This window comes from Hemitrygon akajei, chromosome 2, assembly GCF_048418815.1.
Source record: "Hemitrygon akajei chromosome 2, sHemAka1.3, whole genome shotgun sequence".
Taxonomy (NCBI): domain Eukaryota; kingdom Metazoa; phylum Chordata; class Chondrichthyes; order Myliobatiformes; family Dasyatidae; genus Hemitrygon; species Hemitrygon akajei.
In genome coordinates this window covers 130,150,569-130,172,791 of record NC_133125.1, presented here as the reverse complement: position 1 = coordinate 130,172,791, position 22,223 = coordinate 130,150,569, and the positions used below count along the sequence as shown (strand labels likewise).

Here is a 22,223-nt window from a genome sequence, read left to right as displayed (position 1 = left end):
AGAAGCGTTGTCAGAATTTGACACCAAGACACACAAGGAAATAACAGAGCAGATGGACAAAAGCTTAGTTTAAAAAGGGCAATTTTTATGGAGGTTCTTCAGGGATTTAAAAAAAAAAGACGAATCTGGCAAATAGGAGCAGGAAGAAGCCATTTTGTCCGGATTGGATTTTTGTAATCGGGAAGTCAGAAGCTCCATTGTCTTGGAGGGATACAGGGTTGGAGGGATGTTGGAGGAAGCATGAGGCAATGGAAAGGAGTGAGTACAAAGACCTAGGTTGCAGTGCGATGCTGCAAATTGCCACACCACTGGAGATGCCATCTTTCAGGTAAGACATTACATCGAGCCCAACACTTTATCTGCTGGGACGGTATTTCAAAGTGCAGGTGAATTCTCTACAGTGTCCCAACCAATATTTATCCCTCAACTCACGGTATTTTTAATGGCAACTTGCTGCACCCAAAATGGGCTGCCATATTTCCACCATTGCACTTGGTCATTGCACGGCGTGCCTGTGGCTGTGGTCTTTTCCGAAAACTGTTCGTTGTTGTCCAAGGAATTATGGGGTGGTTCAGCGTGTTCTCATCTGTCTGGACTGCATTCTGGTTGGTTCATTTCTGGATATTTGTGGGATAAAGCAGGAAAGTGGTGTTAAGGTAAAAGATGAGTTCTGTCCATACGGAATGCTGAATCATGTTCAAGGTACCAGGTGATCTTTTCCTGCTTTTTCTCAAGTGTTTCAATTGCATCCTTGAAGGCGCTTGATTAAAATCAAATTCTTTCAGCCATTGTATGCCATTCTTCCCTCTGTGTCCTCTCATTCTGTTTATAATTACATGTACAATGAATGTGTGAAGAAGGGTTCACCTTTGGAACTGACCCAAGGCATTTTTCCCACCAGTTCATGCAGCAGCTCGGAGTGCTTCCCAGTTGGCAGTTCGGCGATGTCTTTGGAATGGACCCTGAACTTCTCAGCTTGGTACCGAGACCCGTATGCTCGATTCTTCTGCTCTTCCCCATCACAGAAAAGGTACTGTTACAAAATGAGTAGTGAACCGTATCGGATCGATTACGAGAATGTAGGCATGCCAGTTGATCGTGCTGTGGATCAGTGAGGCCTACCCCTCTTTTTTTTGTGCATGGTTTCGTCCTGGCATGCCCAGGTCGTTGCTCCCGCACGGTAAGTTGCCCGGGACACGGTTAAGAATTTCTAATCCTACTCCTCCATTGTCATTCTTGCTCCACACATACGTAACAAGTAGTAAGTTCACTAACCAAAAATGCGGGGCTTTCAAAATGAGGTACAGTCTGCAGTCTCGTGCATCTCCATGGAAACAGCCCTTCGGCCCACTAAGGCCACAGTAACTGTTCAGTTACACCAATTCAATTCTTTCCCCCTTCTCAGCAATGCCCCCAGATTTTCACACAGGTGAAAATTTAGAGTGGCCAGTCAGCCTGTCAGTACATACACGTCTTTGGTGTGTGGGAGGAAACTGGAATATCCAGAAAAAACCCACAGGATCACAGGGAAAGCAAGCAGACTCCACACAAGCAGCAAATTGCTCCTTGTCTCTGGTGGTGTGAGGCAGCAGCTCTACTAGCTAAACCACTGTGTCATTGCAGCCATGCAGTTCTACCAGTCATTAGGTTTTACTGCTTGTTGTTTTTACCTTCTGCTTTGTAATAGGGATAATTTGTATTTGGAAGGTCAGTATAACTGTAAATATCCAATTGGTGTTGGGCAGTTGATAAAAGTTAAAACTTGACCAGATGCCCAGTTATGTCTGAGACAGGAGACCGCAGATGCTGGAATCTGGAACAATGACCTGCTGGAGGAATTATCTGACCATCTGATGCTGTTTGACGTGCTCAGTCCTCCAGCAGGTTGTCACTTTGTTCTTACCATTTCTTCTCTTCCTGCATGCAGTTGGTGCTAAGATACGGGACCAGAAACCACTTGCCTTTTGCTGTCAGTTTGGAAACGTCCTTTACGTGCAGGAAACGTCCTTTACGTGCAGGGTTTTGATAGGAAACGCTGACGATTCCTTTCCTCCCACAGGTGCTGCTTGACCCGTCGAATTTTTCCAGCAGATTGCATGTTGTCTTTTGCAGGTTAGCATGTTAGTGGCTTCTGCACTGTAACATACAGGCAGAGCTGTGCAGGAGAGCAGTTGCTAGCACGTCTAGCCTCTGTACTGCCGCTGGACTCGATGCCAAGTTGAGTGGCCATTTACATCCACTACTGCGCACTGTTGCACATAGCAAAACCCCATTTATTTAAATAGAGCTTGCATGGGTTGTAAGGATTAAGTGACTTTTTTCCCTCCCTTTCTTCTTCCTTCACTTCGTTTACCTGAATTATAAATTTAGAAGTTTTAAAAATTTTGTTTTATTAGACCTTATTTCAATTGTTTTTAAATGTATCTTATTAAAGATCATTCAGAAGAGTGGAGTAGGCCATTGACAGTTCAAAAGACGATCAGCTGGTCAGAAAGTGAAGCCTTACAACCTAGGGCCTGGTTGGTGTTGGGATGACTCAGGTTGGCCCTGTCACAAGGCCTACAACCAGATTTCCTGTGTGGAGCAAAGAAATGTGAGTGCAACCCGGGTGGTGTATAAGCACGAGATGTGGACTGGATCAGGCATGATCCTGCCTGTTTCTTTGGGTGGTTGGTGATTGTACAATAGACAGCAGTTCTGAGGAAGCTCTTGAGGGTAACCCATTGCAGACCATCATGCTTGCTGTGGCCGCTACCACCGGGCACAAATCAAAGACCAATCCCAATCTCCTTGTACTAAAGAGAATGCTCACTGCACCAAAATGTCACCACAAGTTCCTCTTCCCAACTCTGCGGCTCATTTTGTGAAGCAAACTGCTACAACTTCCCTTGCCCCAGTTGCAGGGTACAGTGCAAAGATGAATTTCCCGTTCATGTCACTCCCTAGTCTAACTTCTGAAGCTGAAAGATGGGAAATTCCTGTTGTTGGTTTATTATTGTCCAATGTACCAAGAAACAATGAAAAAGATTAGTTTTGTATGCCATCCATACATATAATTTCAAAACACAAGTACATTAAGGTGGCCTAGTCAGTAGCAATGCAGAATATAGTGTGAGTTACAGAGAGAGTTCAGAGCAAATAGACTAAGATGCAGGGACCATGACGAATAGGTTGAGTTCATCTTGGCTTTGTAGTCACTTCAGAGAAATGGCTTTTTGGCAGCAACTCTTCCATGAAGAACACTTCTGACAAGACTTCTCTGGACTGTAGAGGGGTGTACTTGGGTTCCAGTCGTTTCTATGAGTTCAGAGTTAATAGCAGTGTTTCTTCCGATTTTGAAGGGACATCTCTGTTTGACGTATCTCTTGTCAGCTGCACTCAGTTTCTGTGGCCGACCACTGCGTTTCTGGTCTTCAACCTTGCCCATTTCTTTGTGCTTCTTCAGAAGAACTTGAACAGCGCATCTTGAAGCTCCTGCCTGCTGTGAAATTTCTGCTTGGAAGAGGCCTTGCTGATCTTTTTGCTGTGCTCACTCTTGCCATGGTGTAAGATTTGATGATTTAAAGGTTAAACTGGTACATCACCCAAAATTTCACCTTTTAGTTTGGTTGTCCTTCATTCAGTTTGATTCCTTCTATACCCATTTCTGCTTCAGTTTAGTTCATGCAACTATTATGTCTTGATCATTAGCCCCTGTTTGTATCTTTGTTTAATCATGTGCTTGGCTATATACCTACAAAGTAATCAAGTCTTTATTTGAAATGTAGTCTATTCCTTAATAAGCAACACACACAAGTGCTGGAGGAACTGGCAGACCAGGCAATAGCTATGGAAAAGAGTGCAGTCGACGTTTTGGGCTAGGACCCTTCAGTAGGACTTGTAGATGCTGCCTGACCTGCTGAGTTCCTCCAGCATTTAGTGTGTATTGCTTGGATTTCCAGCATCTATAGATTTTCTCTTGTCTATTTCTGAATAAGTTACTTTCTTTAATGAAATACAAAAAAATTCTCTAAATTTTTTTTTTGAAAAATGGATGTTTGGAAATCTAAAATTTTCTACTGACCCTAATCAGAAGACCTAAAAAAAAACTAAAACAACATTTATATAAAAATCTAGGGTGCCTAAGACTTTTGCACAGTACTGTGGGGCTGCACACAGTAGTGGTTAGTGTATGCTATAATAGAATCCCAAGTTCAATTCCTCTGCTATCTGTAAGGAGTTGGTACATAATTCCCATGACTGTGTGGATTTCCTCCAGGTACTCTGGTAACCTCCCACATTCCAGTGAGTATCGGATAGTAGGTCAGTTGGAGATGTGTGTGTGTAACTGGGCATTGGGTGGGAAGGGCCTGTTACTGTGCTTTGTCTTTTAATAAAAGGAAAAGGTGCAAAAATACATCCCCTTCTTTGTAGTGTTGCTTGCACTGGTATGTTGCTACTATTTTGTTTAGTTTTTGACAAAATTAAGATGATTAAGGTGAACTTTTGAGTATTACTTTCCCTGTATGTTGCCACCATCACCACTTCTTCATCACATACTTTTCTCTATCTTATTATTGAATCATTAAATGTTGAATTTGTTTCTGAGCCAATTGATCCCTCTCACCCCATATCACCCGCAACACTTCTCTTCCGTCTCTTGAGCATGCCTGAATTTACTTGTTCCAGCAGAAGTGCCCATACTTTGTGTAGCTGAGTTGTGAACTCTGAAATTCTCTTCCTAAACACTCCTCGTGTGTCCCGGGGCCATTTTATTTTCTTTGATAAAGCACCTTGCATTAACAATGCCTCGTAAATGAAAGTCACTGATGAATGAAACTTATTAGAATTATTAATGGAAAAGCTTAAAATCTTTTGATATTTGTAAGAGGAAAGAATAAATCTTTAATTTGTTTCGAAAATGTGGGTTGTGTGGACATGTTTGCAGCTTTTTCTTGGAGCACAAAGACAGGTCATGGATTCTCATCTTTAGTTGTTTAAATTGTAAGTTAAAATCAGAAATTAGTCTTTAATGTTCACATGCTCCATCAAAGGCAGAAAATTTTTTTTTAGAAGATTGAGGATCTGTCACCAATGTTTAAGAAACTATAAAGGAAGATCAGAGGTTTGCTAGGTCTCTAATCAGTGCGTTTTAAGTCTTTTTGATGTCTTTGGGCTAGCTGTTGATTTGTTGAGGTTCTGTCTGGCTCCATGTTCATTAAAACTACATGAGAACAATATTGGTCCTTCAGCACATCTGGAACCGTCCATCTCAGGCAGTTTAAATGCTAAAACCGTCTGCATGTTTGGACGTGCACTATTTCTCGTTTCTCTCCAATCCTTCTGTTTCAGGTAATCGACATCTATTGTACTGATTGCAGGATGGATATACGGAAGAACGTGAACAAGCGTTCCGGCAATTTTCCTTTTGTTCTCTCTTCCTTCAAAGTACATCCTAATTTTCATTATGGGATTCTGAATGGTTGTTCCATTTCATATTATACTTGAGCCGCTTTTGACACTTGGTCCGTAAAATTGTTTTAAACTTTTTAATTTCTTTCAGAATTGATATTTCAAATGACCATTACTGGACCGATTAGATATAGAAAAGTAACTGAATTGCAGTAAATATATATGATATATAATTGTTAAGGTAAGTAGTGCAAAAACAGATTTTTTTTTAAAAAAAAAGTAGTGAGATAGTGTTCATGGGTTCAATGTCCATTTAGAAATCAGATGGCAGAGGGGTAGAAGCTGTTCCTCCAATACTAAGTGTGTACCTTCAGGTTTCTCTTAGGTATGTCCTTCCAGCGTCTGCAAAATCTCTAGTGTCTCTGTCTTTTTCCAGTTACTTGTCTTGCTGAAAATGTGAACTGATAAAGGTTCCCAGATCTGAAACATTAGCTGGTTCTCTTTCCACAGATTTTTCCAATGCTTGGTTTTTATTTGTGTCCTAGAGCTTTTGTTTCCCACTTCTGTATTCTTGCATTCACAGCTGTAATGGTTGCTACCTATGTATCTCCATGTGAGCAAGTAATAACATTACTTTGTCTGGAGTGGGTGATCATATTTGTTAGGGAGCTTTCACCTTTCTGAGATGTTTGCTGTGAGAAAGTAAACCTGACCCCCCTTCAGTCTTTGTGAACCTGTGCTTATGGCCTATCTGTACTCTATTTCATAACGTCAACCATTTGACATTCTTATGGTAAATCAGCCTGCCTGCCTTGACATTTTCTCAGATCTGAACCCTTAGACTTTGCTCATCTAGTTTTCTGGTTTGACATGTGCCTAATTGTGTTTATTGAGTAAGATATCTAATTTGGTCTTCACCATACTGAAAATGCTGCTCCTGTAAGGCTTGGTTGAGATTAGATGGGGTATTTTCATGATTGCATTGAGAAGCAGGGCTTTAATATGCAAGAGTATGTTCATTGTGAGCTGTAGAAACTGTGGCTGGTTTCCCACCTAAAATGGTGTCCAGTCACCTGTGTTGACCTTTGCACAGTTTACTTTGTGGGCAGAGTTGCTTGGTGATCTAAGTACACGATCACTTTTTCCAACCACACCTCCCCTGATTTTTATGATGCAGAATCATTAGTTTTCAGAGAATCGTGCATGAGGTGGCCATTGTTCCTGCACTTTGATAGAGTGATTCAATTAATTCCACTTTCCTCTAGGGTCCACAAGTGAGTGAATGAGCAACTGGCCAAGTTTATCTGTCCCTCTCTTGTGTTTAGTTGCTCTGTAATCAGGAAGAAAGTTCCATTGAACATCATAGCTTACTTCTGGTGGTAGATTTGGGCAGGTTAGATACCAAGAATTCATCCTGCGGGCCAGGGACTGTTGATGACAGGGCACAACTGTGCAATAATATAGATGGGTGTACGTATGTGTAGAGAAATACCTTTTATATATTTGAGTCGCGATGCATTCTGTATTAAGTTGAAGTTTTTAGCTAAGCACAGAGGAGTGTCGTGTATTCAATATTTCAGTAATATTCGAGTGATATATTAAATTGTTTAATTAAGCATTCTCTGTTTACATAATTCATTACGGGTTAGATAGATGTAAGAAGTACGTGAATGCCATATGTCATTATGCCACTACTAAAGTAAAACCAAAGTAGACATGTTTCCAGGGCTCCTATGTTCTTCTTTCGAATAGTTTTTGGAGTTACAAAATGAAACGCATGCCTGGGTGTTATGATTTGTCCACTGATGCTCCCATAATGTGGTTTGGGTTAAGTAGACCATATGAAACACAGAACGTTATTGGTAATCATGTGTTCTGTAAATTAGCAACCCTTAGATTCTTGGAAAGATGAGCAAGGCTCTCCACCAATTCTGATCTGCCTTGGCAGAAGAATAAAGCTAGTTTTAACTAAACTAAGAGGGTAGAGGAGCACCATCAACATGGTATGAACTGATCCAGAAGTACTTCCTAATCAGCCCATAGTGTTTGGCCTGGAATTTTCATTATGGCAAGTAGGATGTGGGAGATTGGCCGTCATTGACTGGGAATGGCTAAGTCCTGAGGTAATATGAAAATGGGTAATGAATTTGGTACCAGCTGAGTGTACCTCACTTTGTAATTTGGGATTGGACCATAAGATATAGGGAGCAGAAGTAGACCATTCGGCCCATTGAGTCTGCGCCGCCATTCAGTCATGGGCTGATCCGATTCTTCCGGTCATCCCCACTCCCTGTCTTTCACCCCATACCCTTTGATGCCCTGGATAATCAAGCATCTATCAACCTCTGTCTTAAATACACCCAATGACTCAGATTACATGTGATCAAACCTCAGGTCTGCAGCCAGAACGTTAGAGTGCCTTGAGAAATGGGGTGGGGTGGGGAAGAAAGCTGTGGAAATTGTTGTCCTGCTAACAAGCCTCATTCCAAAGTGTAAAAGGAAATTACTGTTGAGTAAATATTCCTCTGGTTCTTGTTGAGCTATGCAACGATGACACTTTATTAACTTAACATTTATTGTGCTTGAGGCAATAGGAATTTGTTGTTTAGAATATTGACTGGACAAGTTGTGCGAAATTATTTATGGTTGGGCTGCAAGAAAATCTGCAGTGCAAGATTACTAACTGTGGAACACTTGTAAATCAAAATGACTGTGGATTTATCTTCCAATTTCTCAATTTCACACCATTTGCCAACATCATCATGTCTGCCTGTCAAATGAGATGTTAATCAGCTGTCCTACAAATGGGAGTAGATAACTCAAAATGCAAATAACTTCTGTCTGGTGTCCTGGCCAATGTTTTTCCTTTGAGAAGCATTGGGTACAATGCGGATCATACCTCCAGAAAGTACTTCACTGGCAGAGTTGATGGACAAAGCAAGGCCTATATAGGATCTGAGTTTGGATCCCATTCTCTCCAGTGTTATAATCCCTGGTTATAACTGGTCTATCCTGAAAGGAATGTGAGACAGCCATGCCTTCCACAACTGCAATCAAAGGGCAAATAGAAGTAAACATTTTACATGATTTGCAGATGGAAGCAAGTGGCTCATGTCATTTTTTTTTTTTACTTTGTTCAGAATGAAACTTTCAAACAAGAGGAGGAAGCAAAGATCAAAGCGGAAGGGCAGAAAGTCAATCCGCGTGTTTACTTCATGAAACAGACCATCAGTAATGCCTGCGGGACTATTGGACTTATACATGCGCTGGCAAACAATCAGGATAAGTTGGAATTTGGTAAGTGTTTCTGAGCAACAGCTACATTTGGGCTCAAGGAGAGTGCAGGCCTTGTTTATTGTGGGCACGCATGTCTTATCACTTTTCTCCATTTTGTGTGTGTTCTTGACACTGAACCTGTGTATATATAATTGTGATTTATGCTGCCTTTGATCAGGTGACGGAAGCAGTGAGCCGGTCAGAAGATGCCTTAGCCAGAGCTCTCACTCCACTTTAATTCGAAGAGACGCTTTTTAATTTGAAGGGCTGCATGCAGTCGGATGTCGGTTTTGGTGGTGTTGGTTGCCTCATTAATGGAAGATAGCAGTCGGCCCATGAAAGCTGGTTACTTGTACCGATCGCAAGAAGGTTGTCAATTGTGTGTGGAACTAGAATCCAGCAGGAATGAATAGCAGCTAGGGAAGAAAACTGTGAAATGGTGGAAGAGAATTCATTCCTTCCCTCTGCCAGATAGTTTTGTTTACATGTGGAAGTCTTAAAATATAGTTAATGAATGGGAGCGGGAGCAAGAGAGGATGTAAAGGTCTGACAGTAGACAATCTTTGCTCAAGTACTCCAGATGTCTCCACAGTGGCTGTCATTGGAGTGTAATGAGACTGAATTTTCCTACAGTATCGATAGTGACCAGGCATGTCTGGTTGTATCACTGGGACAGTCAAGGACTTAGTCTCACTTACTCAACAATCCTGTTACACAGTCTTGGGTTCAGGAATTCTCCCTTTGTACATTTAGTCACCAAAAATCAGAATGGAACTGAAAAGAAAGGGATAAGGATTTGGGTACAAAGAGAACACCTATTTGTTTTGAAAGCAAACTGCAACAGGAGCAAAGATCAAACTAATCAGTCAACAAGTTACTGCTTTGTATTAAGCTGCAGGCTTCCAACAGGAGAAAGGTTGATTACAATCATAACCTGCACTGCTCTAGTAGTCCCTTTTAATTTATCAAGACTCATCAGTGAAGCATGAACAAACAAAAAATGATCCCACGATATGGGACAATGATTAAATACTTGGTCAATGAGATGAGTTTGAAGTAAAGTCTTAAAAAATAACAAGGGTGAGACATAGAGAGATTTGTTGAAGGATATTTCAGAACTCGAGGACTTGAAAACTGAAGGCAATGGCACCAGTGGTAGAGTCGATATACTCACAAATAAAACCCTGATCAATGTGCTGCCAAATTATTTAGAAATCCTGATCATTTGGATTCTGGCTTACCTGGTGATATTTTGTGATGTCCATTCACTGGGTCCTGCACTAGTGTAAAGTTAACTAAAATGTTACTACTTAACTTTTTTAAAGGAATTAAAAGGGGCATGGCAACATTAATGAAATAATTTCCAATAGTTCAGAAAATCGGTAGATAGATTATGCCAGACTAATAGATTTTCTGTGCGGTTTACAGGAGAATGGTTTATCAATGACAAACTAAGGAAAGCTGAGTGTTCGCTGAAGGCCCAAGAGTACATAAATGATTGGCAGAGACCAGGATTTACACAGGGGCTTTGCACCAAACCGACATCATGCACTTAATATCTAATATCTTGGCATCTATTTTTCTTTTATGGTGCTCGATTGAAGTGTGGGTTTATTTCATACCTTCCATTGCAGCTACACAATCAACAGCAGTAGAGACAGGAAATTACTGTGAATGTTAAAGATCTGAGAAATTGTTCTTGCAAATTCTCTGCATCTGATATGGTTCATTTGTTGGCTTTTCTTGTGTGTGTGGTTGGGTTCATTCTAATGACTAAAATGGCTTTCCTCTCCAACCTCTCTTATTTCCACATGAAAACAAATCCTCTTCTGTAATGTTGGGTCTTGATCCAGGGGAGCTGCTGAGGTTTGTTATTGGGATTAAGCACTTTTTAAATTTGAAAGCAGCTGTAATCTGGATTGCAAGATTACAAATAGAAAATTCTAGAAGTACACAGAGGCCAGGCAGCATCAGTGAACGAAGGCTGATGCCCCAGGCTATGTACAACTCATTTCTGCGCTCTGACAGCACTCAGCAAGCACTGTAACCTGAGTGAAATTGAGGTTGGGCCATAAATGTTGACGTTACTGCCAATGTGCACCTTGTTATTCCACCTTTCCCTTGCCCTCCCTCAAAAAAGTTACTGATTATTGTATTCTCAGTTCGTTATCCTCCAGCTTGCAGGCAGTGATCCACAGGCACAGTGGAATCGGATTGGATTTGGCTGATTTGACAATAGAGTGGGGATTCCTAACATTTTTTTTAATGCCACAGACCCTACCATTAACTGAGGGGCCTGTGGTCCCCAGGTTAGGAAACCCCTGCCATAGAGTCATACAGGCCCAGCCCATTTGCTCCATGCCACCCAAGATTTGCATCTAATCTAGTCCCATTTGGCCTATATTGCTTGAAACCTTTCATATCCGTGTATCTATTCAAGTGGCTTTGTAAATATTATGTACCTGCCTCAACCTCTTCCTCTGGCAGCTCGTTCCATATACTGCACTGATCACCCCCGGGTGATAATTTTTTTTTTCAGTAATTACTTCCCATTAAATTCCTCTCATCTCATCCTTCAACCTATGACCTTCAATTCTTGATTCCACATCCCAGGGAAAAGTCTGTGTGCACTCACCACATCTGTACCCCTCACAATCTTACACACCATCATAAGATCACCCCCTATTCTCCTGCACTCCAAGAATAAAGTCCCAAGCTCCTCAACCTCTTGAAGCTAGTTTCCAAATGATTTTATTGTTTGATATCAATTTTAATTTGCCTTTATTCCATTACTTAAAACTCTGATAATCCATCTCTCTTGGGACTTGCGTAGTGTCAAACGAGCTGATTCCCAGACTATTAGATATTAGGCAATACACTTATTTCAATTTTTTTAAACATACTACATAGTGAACTTAATGTTTTTAAATGGAGCAAGAAATATGCAAGCACTACTTACAGCACTGTACGAAAGTCTGTGGCGGACATGTATGGCTAGGATGTCTAGGGTTTTTGCACAGTACTGTAGTAATGTTATGTATTGCACTGTACTGCTGCAACAGTAAAACACCAATTTCATGACGTGTGAGTGATGATAAACCTGATTCTAATATGGGTTTCTCTTGTGGACTGAGAGTGGGAAGGGGACAGGGAGAGGGGAATGATGATTGGGGAAAAGGAGAGGGGAGGGTGTGGAAATCGCCAGAGAGGCATTCTGTAATGATCAGTAAACGAATTGTTTGAAATCAAAAGGCCTTGCCTGGTGTCTCAGGGCTGGGCAAGTTTACACCCTTGTCAGCCCCCAGCCCGGCACTCCTTCTCTGTCACCTGTCCCACACCCCTCCCACGATGCTTTACCCTCGCCATTCCCAATATCCTTTGCTCCCAGCAGATTTACTGCCTCGCTCTCTGCTCCATGTTGACAAATACAGTACTGTGCAAAAGTATTAGGCGATATACATATTCCTGAGACTTTTGCACGGTACTGTTGATGTGCAGTGCGGAGTATATTGACTGGTTGCATCTTGGGCTGGTATGCAAACACCAATGTGGAAAAGCCTACAAAAGTAGTGGTACAGCCCAGTCCATCACAGGGAAAAGCCCTCTTCACCTTTGCGAATATCTACGTGGAGCGCTGTCACAGGAAAGCAGCGTCAATCATCGAGAACCGCCGTCATCCAGGCCATGCTCTCTTCTCTCTGCTGCCATCAGGAAAGGGAACAGGAACCTCAGGTTCCACACCACCAGGTTCAGGAATAGATAGATAGATAGATACTTTATTCATCCCCATGGGGAAATTCAACTTTTTTTCCAATGTCCCATACACTTGTTGTAGCAAAACTAATTACATACAATACTTAACTCAGTAAAAAATATGATATGCATCTAAATCACTATCTCAAAAAGCATTAATAATAGCTTTTAAAAAGTTCTTAAGTCCTGGCGGTTGAATTGTAAAGCCTAATGGCATTGGGGAGTATTGACCTCTTCACCCTGTCTGAGGAGCATTGCATCGATAGTAACCTGTCGCTGAAACTGCTTCTCTGTCTCTGGATGGTGCTATGTAGAGGATGTTCAGAGTTTTCCATAATTGACCGTAGCCTACTCAGCGCCCTTCGCTCAGCTACCGATGTTAAACTCTCCAGTACTTTGCCCACGACAGAGCCCGCCTTCCTTACCAGCTTATTAAGACGTGAGGCGTCCCTCTTCTTAATGCTTCCTCCCCAACACGCCACCACAAAGAAGAGGGCGCTCTCCACAACTGACCTATAGAACATCTTCAGCATCTCACTACAGACATTGAATGACGCCAACCTTCTAAGGAAGTACAGTCGACTCTGTGCCTTCCTGCACAAGGCATCTGTGTTGGCAGTCCAGTCTAGCTTCTCGTCTAACTGTACTCCCAGATACTTGTAGGTCTTAACCTGCTCCACACATTCTCTATTAATGATCACTGGCTCCATATGAGGCCTAGATCTCCTAAAGTCCACCACCATCTCCTTGGTCTTGGTGATATTGAGACGCAGGTAGTTTGAGTTGCACTATATCACAAAGTCCTGTATCAGTTTCCTATACTCCTCCTCCTGTCCATTCCTGACACACCCCACTATGGCCGTGTCATCAGTGAACTTCTGCACATGGCAGGACTCCGAGTTATATTGGAAGTCCGATGTGTACAGGGTGAACAGGACCGGAGAGAGTACGGTTCCCTGCGGCGCTCCTGTGCTGCTGACCACCGTGTCAGACCTACAGTCTCCCAACCGCACATACTGAGGTCTATCTGTCAAGTAGTCCACTATCCAATCCACCATGTGAGAGTCTACTCCCATCTCCGTTAGTTTGTGCCTTAAGATCTTGGGCTGGATGGTGTTAAAGGCACTAGAGAAGTCAAGGAATGTAATCCTCACAGCACAACTGACCCCATCTAGGTGAGAGAGTGATTTGTGCAGCAAATACGTGATAGCATCCTCCACTCCCACCTTCTCCTTATACGCAAACTGAAGAGGATCCCGGGCGTGCCTGGTTTGTGGCCTCAGATTCTGTTATTACCCTTCACCAATCAGGCTCTTGAATCCAGAGGGGATAACTTCACTCACCCCATCACTGAACTCCCACTGAAAAGGACTCGCTTTCATGGACTCTTCTCAAGTTCTCAATGTTTATTGTTTGTTAATTTTTTAAAATTTTCTTTCCATATGAACACATTGGTTGTTTGTCCTTTTTTTTTATGAACATTGAATCCGTTGTGTTTCTTTGTATGTACCATGAATGCCTGCAAGGAAATTAATCTGGGGTTAGAATATGGTGACGTATCTGTACATTGATAATTTATTTTGAACCTTGATCGTCTGAGCAGGCTGTGATCTCTGTACACTTGCTAGATTGTGCAGAAGAGAATGGGATAAATAAACACAGAAGCTTAAACTTGCTTGAAGTCCATTCAGCCCAATGGTGCTGTGCTATCTCTTGGCTAGATCAATCTTAAAACTAATTATTGCCCATGGTGAAGGGCTTTGAAATATTTATCCTTTTATAAGATATAGGAACCTCTGCCTCAATCATTCCATGGTGAGGTCTGTATGTAACAACTGTTAACCTCTTGGCTTTAACTCTGGTTGAATTGCTAACTTCCATTCACTGACTCCCGACCAAATGAATGTCCTATTTTTGGCCTCTGACAACTGACTTCATCCAAATTATGCTATTAACCAGGCAGCCAAAACCGCAACACAGTCCTCAGATTGTTGCTAAACCATTTTCTTGGATTCTGTCCTTGTTCAGCAGACGTAATTTGTTACTGCCAGTTCAATAATCCTATATACGACCTTTCATTATACTGTATATTTGTTGTAGTTATCATGTAATGATGCATGTTGTAGTCTCTATTTACTACACATTGTTTTATTGCAGTTTTGGAGATACTGTAAGGTTTATTGCACTCTTAAAATGGATGTAATTTCATTGCAGTGTTTAGGGGAAAGTTTTTAATTCTGAATTGCACGATATATGATGCTGTGTGGTTCTTTGGCTTCACTGACTTTGCATTAGCTTACAAAGAGGTTAATGGGTTATATAATTGGGAGAGTTATAGCAAATTAATTATAATATATGGAAATGATTCTGTGCATATGGGTTCTTAAACCTCATGAGCCAATGTCCTGACTCTCACTGAGAGTTGGTGAGCAGAGCTATACCGCAAGCTGAGCTAGTATCTGTGAGATGTGGTGTGCATCGGACCCATCCTCCCTTGGCAGAGTCTGTGTGTACATCTGTCTCCAGCTCTGGTTACGTGGGATTTCAGAGTTCCAGTGATTCCAGTATGGCCCCCGTGTTCAGCCCCCTCGGGTTGTTCCATGGTCACGGAGTGGCTGTAACAGGTTTTTTGTTAAGTCGCGTCTGCCTCTTCGTGACCTCATGGACTTGTTGGAAACTGCCTCTCTAAGATTCCCCCAAGGTCATACACATTGTCTGAGTAATACTATCTATCCATTGTAGCCTCTGTCGTCCTCCTTCTTTTAACTTCTGCTTTGCCTAACATGAGAGTCTTCTCCAAGAAATCCTGTCTTCTCATGATGTGGCCAAAATATTTGAGCTTTTGTCCAATAAGCCTCGTATTGAGCAGTCTGGCTGTATTTCTTCAAGTATTGACTTGTTGGATCTTCTTGCTTCCAACGAACTCTGAACACTCTCCTCCAGCACCCAAGTTCAAAGGCGTCGAATCTTTTGTATTCAGCCTTACTAATAGTCTGGCTCTCACAGCCATACATCACAACTGGAAATACCACAGACGGATCTTCGTAGACAATGTTATGTCTCTCCCCTTCAGTATTTTATCTAAATTTACCATGGCTACCCTCCCCAGAAGTAAGTGCCGTTTAATTTTGTGGCTGCAGTTAACATCTATAGACATCTTTGCACTGAGGAAGACAAAATCTATCACTGCTTCCACTTCCTTTACATTAATTACCATGGAGATAATAGAGCTGGTTGACATAATCTTGGTTTTAATACTGAGCAACAAACCAGCTTTTGCACTTTCTTCTTTCACCTTGATTAGAAGCTTCCTCAGATCGTCCTCTCTTTCAGCCATTCGAGTAGTATCATCTGCATGTCTGAGGTTGTTAATATTTCATTCAGCAATTGTGATTCCAACATTTGAATCCTCTAGACCAACATTCCTCATGGTGTGTTCAGCACATACAAACCCCATTTCCAGAAAAGTTGGGATATTTTCCAAAATGCAATAAAAACAAAAATCTGTGATATGTTAATTCACGTGAACCTTTATTTAACTGACAAAAGTACAAAGAAAAGATTTTCAATAGTTTTACTGACCAACTTAATTGTATTTTGTAAATATACACAAATTTAGAATTTGATGGCTGCAACACACTCAACAAAAGTTGGGACAGAGGCATGTTTACCATTGTGTTCCTTTTAATAACACTTTTTAATCGTTTTGGAACAGAGGGTACTAATTGTAGTAGATTTGCAATTAGAAATTTTGTCCATTCTTGCTTGATATAAGACTTCAGCTGCTCAACAGTCCGTGGTCTCCGTTGTCTGATTCTCCTCTTCATGATGCACCATACATTTTCAATAGGAGATAGATCTGGACTGGCAGCAGGCCAGTCAAGCACACGCACTCTGTGTCTACAAAGCCACGCTGTTGTAGCCCGTGCAGAATGTGGTCTGGCATTGTCCTACTGAAATAAGCATGGACGTCCCAGGAAGAGACATCACCTTGATGGCAACATGTGTCTCTCTAAAATCCTAATATACGCCTCAGAGTCAATGGTACCTTCACATACCTGCAACTCACCCATGCCGTGGGCACTGATGCACCCCCATACCATCACAGATGCTGGCTTTTACACCTTTCACTGATAACAATCAGGATGGTCGTTTTCATCTTTGGCACAGAGAACTCGACGCCCGTTTTTTCCAAAAACTAGCTGAAATGTGGACTCATCTGACCACAGCACACGGTTCCACAGTCTTTCGGTCCATCTGAGATGAGCTCGGGCCCAGAGAATTCGCCGGCGTTTCTGCATAGAGTTGATGTATGGCTTCCTCCTTGCGTAATACAGTTTCAAGTTGCATTTCTGGATGCAGCGACAGACTGTGTTAAGTAACAATGGTTTTCCGAAGTACTCCCGAGCCCAATTGTCACAGTAGCATGACGGTTTCTTAGGCAGTGCCACCTGAGGGCTCGAAGATCACGCGCATTCAACAGTGGTTTCCGACCTTGTCCTTTACGCACTGAGATGTCTCTGAATTCTCTGAATCTTTTCACAATATTATGTACTGTAGATGTTGAAAGACCTAAATTCTCTGCAATCTTGCATTGGGAAATGTTCCTTTTGAACTGACTAACAATTCTCTCACGAATTTTGACACAAAGGGGTGAGCCACTACCCATCCTTGCTTGCAAAGACTGAGCCTTTGATGGACGCTACTTTTATACCCAGTCATGATACCTCACCTGCTACCAATTAGCCTGCTTAATGTGGAGACTTCCAAACCGGTGTTACTTGAATATTCTGTGCACTTTTCAATCTTATTTTAACTCTGTCTCAACTTTTGTTGAGTGTGTTGCAGCCATCAAATTCTAAATTTGTGTATATTTACAAAATACAATTAAGCTGGTCAGTAAAACTATTGAAAATCTTTTCTTTGTACTTTTGTCAGTTAAATAAAGGTTCACATGAATTAACATATCACAGATTTTTGTTTTTATTGCATTTTGGAAAATATCCCAACTTTTCTGGAAATGGGGTTTGTAGATTAAATAAGTTGGGTGACAGAATGCAGCCTTGTTGTACTCCTTTCCCAATCTTGAACCAATTTGGTGTTCCATGTTCAGTTCTAACTGTTGCTTCTGGATCTTTGTACAAGCTTCTCATAAGGCAGATCAGATGTCCAACTATCCCCATTTCATTAAGGATTTGTCATAGTTTTTTATGGTCCACACTAACAAAGGCTTTAAGAGTAGTCAATAAGACATAGAATTCCCTCGATTTCTCCATTATCCAGTGTAGGTTAGCAATTTGATCTCTGGTGCCTCTACCTCTTCTAAAACCAGCCTGTACATCTGGCAGTTCTCATTCCATATATTGCTGGAGTCTTGCTTTCATGATCTTTAGTAGTACCTTGCTAGCATGTGAAATTGTTCGGTAATTTGAACATTCCTTTACATTTCCCTTCTTGGGAATTGGGATATAAACTGATCTTTTCCAGTCTAATGGCCATCGTTGGGTTTTCCAAATCTCCTGGCAAATTGCATGCAATACTGTTACAGTATCACCTTTTTAAAGTTTTAAACAGTTCAACAGGTATCAGTTCCTTAAACCGCAGAAGCGCTGAGGAAGGAGTAAATGTATTATCAGAGTTCATGTATGTCACCATATACAGCCCTGAGGTTCCTTTTCTTGTAGGTAATCACAGTAAACACAAAAGCACAATAGAATCTATGAAAGACCATACCCAACCGAGCGGACAACAACCAATATGTAAAAAAAAAGTGCAAATACAAGAAGGGGGGGGGAGGAAATAATAACAGTAAATAAATAAGCTATAAATACCAAAAACATGAAATAAAGAATTCTGAAAGTGAGTCCAGTTGAGTGATGGGGCACATGAAGTTGAGTGAAGTTATCCCCTCTGGTTCAAGAGTCTGATGGTTGAGGGGTAATAGCTGTTCTTAAGCCTGGTATTATGGGTTCAGAGGTTCTTGAGCCACCTCCCTGATGGCAGCAGCGAGAAGAGAGCATGGCCTGGATGGTGGGGGCCCTTGATGGATGCTGCTTTTCTGTGACAACCCTCCATGTGGGAGGTCTTTACCCGTGACGGACTAGACTGTATCCACTTCGTTCTGTCGGCCTTTCCATACAAGGACGTTGCTGTTTCCATACTAAGTCGTGAGGCAGCCAGTCAATATGTTCTCCACTACACATCTATAGAGGTTTGTCAAAGTTTTAGATGATGTGCCGAGACTTTGCACACTTCTAAGAAAGTAAAGGTGCTGGCTGTGCTTTCTTTGTAATGGCACTTGCATGCTGGACACAAGACAGATCCTCAGAAACGGTAACACCAAAGAATTTAAAGTTGCTGACCCTCTCCACCTCTGATCCCCCGATGACAACAGGCTCATGGACTCCAGTTTCATCCTCTTGGAGTCAATAATCACTTTCTTGGTCTTGCTGACATTGAGTGAGAGGTTGTTGTGGCATCACTCAGCCAGATTTTCAGTCTCCTTCCCTGATGCTTATTTGGTACATGACAGTGGTGTCATGTTTTAAATAGCAGATTTAAATATGGCAGTGGAGCTGTGTCTAGCCTCTCAATCATAAGTATAATGTGAGTAGAGCAGGGAGCTAACCACACAGCCTTGTGGTGCGCCCGTGCTGTGGAAACTATGGAGGAGATATTGTTGCAAATCTGTACTGACTGGGGTCTGCAAGTGAGGAGATTGAGGATCCAATTGCACAAGGAGGTATTGAGGCCTAGGACTTGAAGCTTATTGATTAGTTCTGAGGGGATGAAAGCATTGAATGCTGAGCTGTCCAGATGTTCCAGAGCTGAGTGAAGAGCCAATGAAATGGCATCTACTATTGACCCGTTATGACAGTAGGCAAATTGGAGTGGATCCAAGTCACCTCTCAGGCAGGAGTTGATATGTTTCATCACCAACCTCTCAAAGCACTTCTTCTCACTAGATTTAAGTGCTCCAGGATGATAGTCACTGAGGCAAGTTACCACATCCTTCTTAGGCCCCAGTATAATGAAAGCCTGCTTGTAGCAGATAGGTACTTCAGACTGCTGAAGGTAAGAGGTTAAAGAGTGTCAGTGAACACTGTAGCCAGTTGATCAGCACAGATCTTTGCTATTCAGCCAGATACCCCATCTGTTTTGGCTGCTTTCCATGGGTTCACCCTCCAGAAGGCAGTTGGCATGTTGGCCTCAGACTGAAATCACAAGGTCATCAGGGGCTATGGGTGTTTGTGAAGGTGCCTCTATGTTTTGATGGTCAGAACGAGCATACAGGCCATTGAGCTCATCTGGGAGTGATGTCCTTTTGTCATGAATGTCAAGAGATTTAGGGGGAAAAATCACTCCCAGCACTGGGGATTTTGTGTACAAACTTCCTCTGTGACACGACAAAGATGATTGAATGTGGACAATAGGGCTGAATGCTGGGGCAAGCTTTTCAAGTTGTGTCTGTGAATTTGGAGCTATGTCATGCAAAATAAACCGATCTTTGAAGAAGAGACGTTTCAGAATTAGGTTAATGTTGGCTTTGCTTGTACTGCTAGTGCTCAAGGTGACCCCGAGACCTGCAATGCTTGGAGGTTGCATTTGAATGTCAATCCATTCATTCCCCTGGCTTCATTTTGTCTTTAGTGTTAGCTCACACTCAATCGGTGACACAGAGTTTAGATGAGAACTGCTGATCTAGTAGCTTGGACCAGGTACGGAGAATTCCTTGCAGCTACAGCTGGTCTTCAGAAGTTGACTAGCTTGGAGCAATTGCACAACATACCTAGATTTGTATTTCGTGCATTAGGTGTCTGATGTTTTCTTCAACAGGTTCCACAGGTTTTGTGGCTATCTGCGGGAGGACCAATCTCAACTTGTATTCCGTATACACACCTTGATCATAAATGTACTTTGAATCTTTGAAGGGTACTTGTTGGTCGTTTTTTGTTCTTTCAATCTTTATAACAGCTTCGAAGAAGCTGCTTACATAGGCCACATGCAGAGAACCAGTCGTGAAGGATTAAATATTTTAACACCTCTTCAATTTTTAAAAACTGATGTACAAGATCTCATTCCAGTATAAATTATGTTACATTTAAAGTGTAAGTAACATGGCTGAAAATTGGATTTGGAAGATAACAACGAAACACACACTAATGATGAAGGCAAAGTAAACACTGACAGTAACCTCACGACTTCAGTATTTAGATGTGCATCTACATTCTGCACAAGTAACTTTCAGTTCTGTGGGGTAATGATGGAAATCTGGCAGTTCTCCCATTATTATTTCAGTAAAGACTTGGTTGTACGCTCATTCTTTTCCGCAGTGATGCCATTAGTAATGTAGTAATTTGTGTTTTGATTTTCCAGAAAGCGGTTCAGTTATGAAAAAATTTTTGGAAGATTCAGCCAGCTTAACTCCTGAAGAAAAAGCACAATACCTAGAAAAAGACGAGGTGACCTTTTTGTTTCAGGCTTTATGACATTATGTACTAATCTATTAAGAAAGTTCCTTATTGACCATTACTCTTGCATCACTGAACAGTGTCCTCAATAAATAAGGAATCTTTTTTTCCCTAACATTCTCACTTGTTCTCAAATCTCTCTCCGTGTTCCTATAACTTCCAGTCACATGATAGCCATCAAGATATTGTTGCCCCTTCAGTTCCTGCCTCCCTGATCATCTCCAGATGTAATTACCCCTAGCGATGGCTTTGCATGAGCTATTGCAATAAACTTGTCCACATCTTTCCTCCTTCAAAACATTCCCTAAAAGCTTGCTTTATGTTCTACGTTAGAGGGTGTATTGAATTTGGCTTGATTATGCTTCTCTGAGGGTTCTTCCATTATATTTAAAGGCAAAATCTAAGCACTTATTTTTGAAAAGGCGATATACTTTTAAAATAGTTGTCACCAACAAATGAGCTATAACATATAATATGAAAGGATCACCAGGCATTTTAGTGAGACTGAGAGCAAAGTGGCGAATTTGTTTGTGAATTTATTTATTTTTTTGCTTACTGAGATACAGCGAGGAATTAGTCCTTTGAGCCACACGGCCCAGCAATCCGCCAATTTAATCCCGAACTAATCACGAGACAGTTTGCAATGACCAGTTAACCTACCAGCCGGTATGGCTTTGAGCCACACCGCCCAGCAATCTGCCATGAGACAGTTTGCAATGACCAATTAACCTACCAACCGGTATGTACTTGGACTGTAGGAGGAAACCCACAAAGTCATGGTGAGAACCTACAAACTCAGTACAGACCGCGGTAGGCTTTGAACCCAGGTTGCCTGCACTGTAAAGCTTTGTGTTGGTCACTGCACCGCCATGCTGTGCAATAGGGCGAGAGGTAAACTTAAAGTGCTTAATAATTCTTGTCTTCTTTACAGAGCATTCGTGTTACACATGAGTACAGTGCACAGGAAGGGCAAACTGAGGTACGTTTATTTTGTTCGCTGTTGGTCTGCTCTGTGTGTATTCACAGATTGGTGTAAAATCCCTGTGCTGTCACTTCATGGAAGAATAACATTTTAAGCAAGCAAGTGCCAGTGTTCGTGGGAGTTCACTTTGTGTGCAGAGGATATTTAAAGGATTCCTTTCAAGTTAAATATTACTGAGCTTCAAAAGCTGCCAGTGAAGCCTCCTGGATTTCTGCTGTATTGTTCGAAACGGCTGATGGTCATTTATTAACAGTGTTTGTGATTGTGCACATGCATATGATTTCACTTCCCATTCCTGAGACCCAAGCACTTCAATCCATGTTCCCATTCAGGCGTATTGTTGGATGAGT

General features: G+C 41.7%; 1 protein-coding gene across 1 annotated transcript in view; it reads left to right on the top strand.

The window, feature by feature from the left end:
- Window positions 1–870: 870 nt before the first annotated feature.
- The window catches only part of uchl3 (ubiquitin carboxyl-terminal esterase L3 (ubiquitin thiolesterase)), a 54,799-nt gene continuing 33,446 nt past the window's right edge, over window positions 871–22,223 (top strand). Inside the window, exons 1-4 of the mRNA XM_073027934.1 lie at window positions 871–1,030; window positions 8,532–8,688; window positions 20,797–20,882; window positions 21,823–21,870. Coding sequence (XP_072884035.1) covers window positions 905–1,030; window positions 8,532–8,688; window positions 20,797–20,882; window positions 21,823–21,870 — 417 coding nt within the window. The 5' untranslated portion in view covers window positions 871–904. The remainder of the gene's footprint in view (window positions 1,031–8,531; window positions 8,689–20,796; window positions 20,883–21,822; window positions 21,871–22,223) is intronic.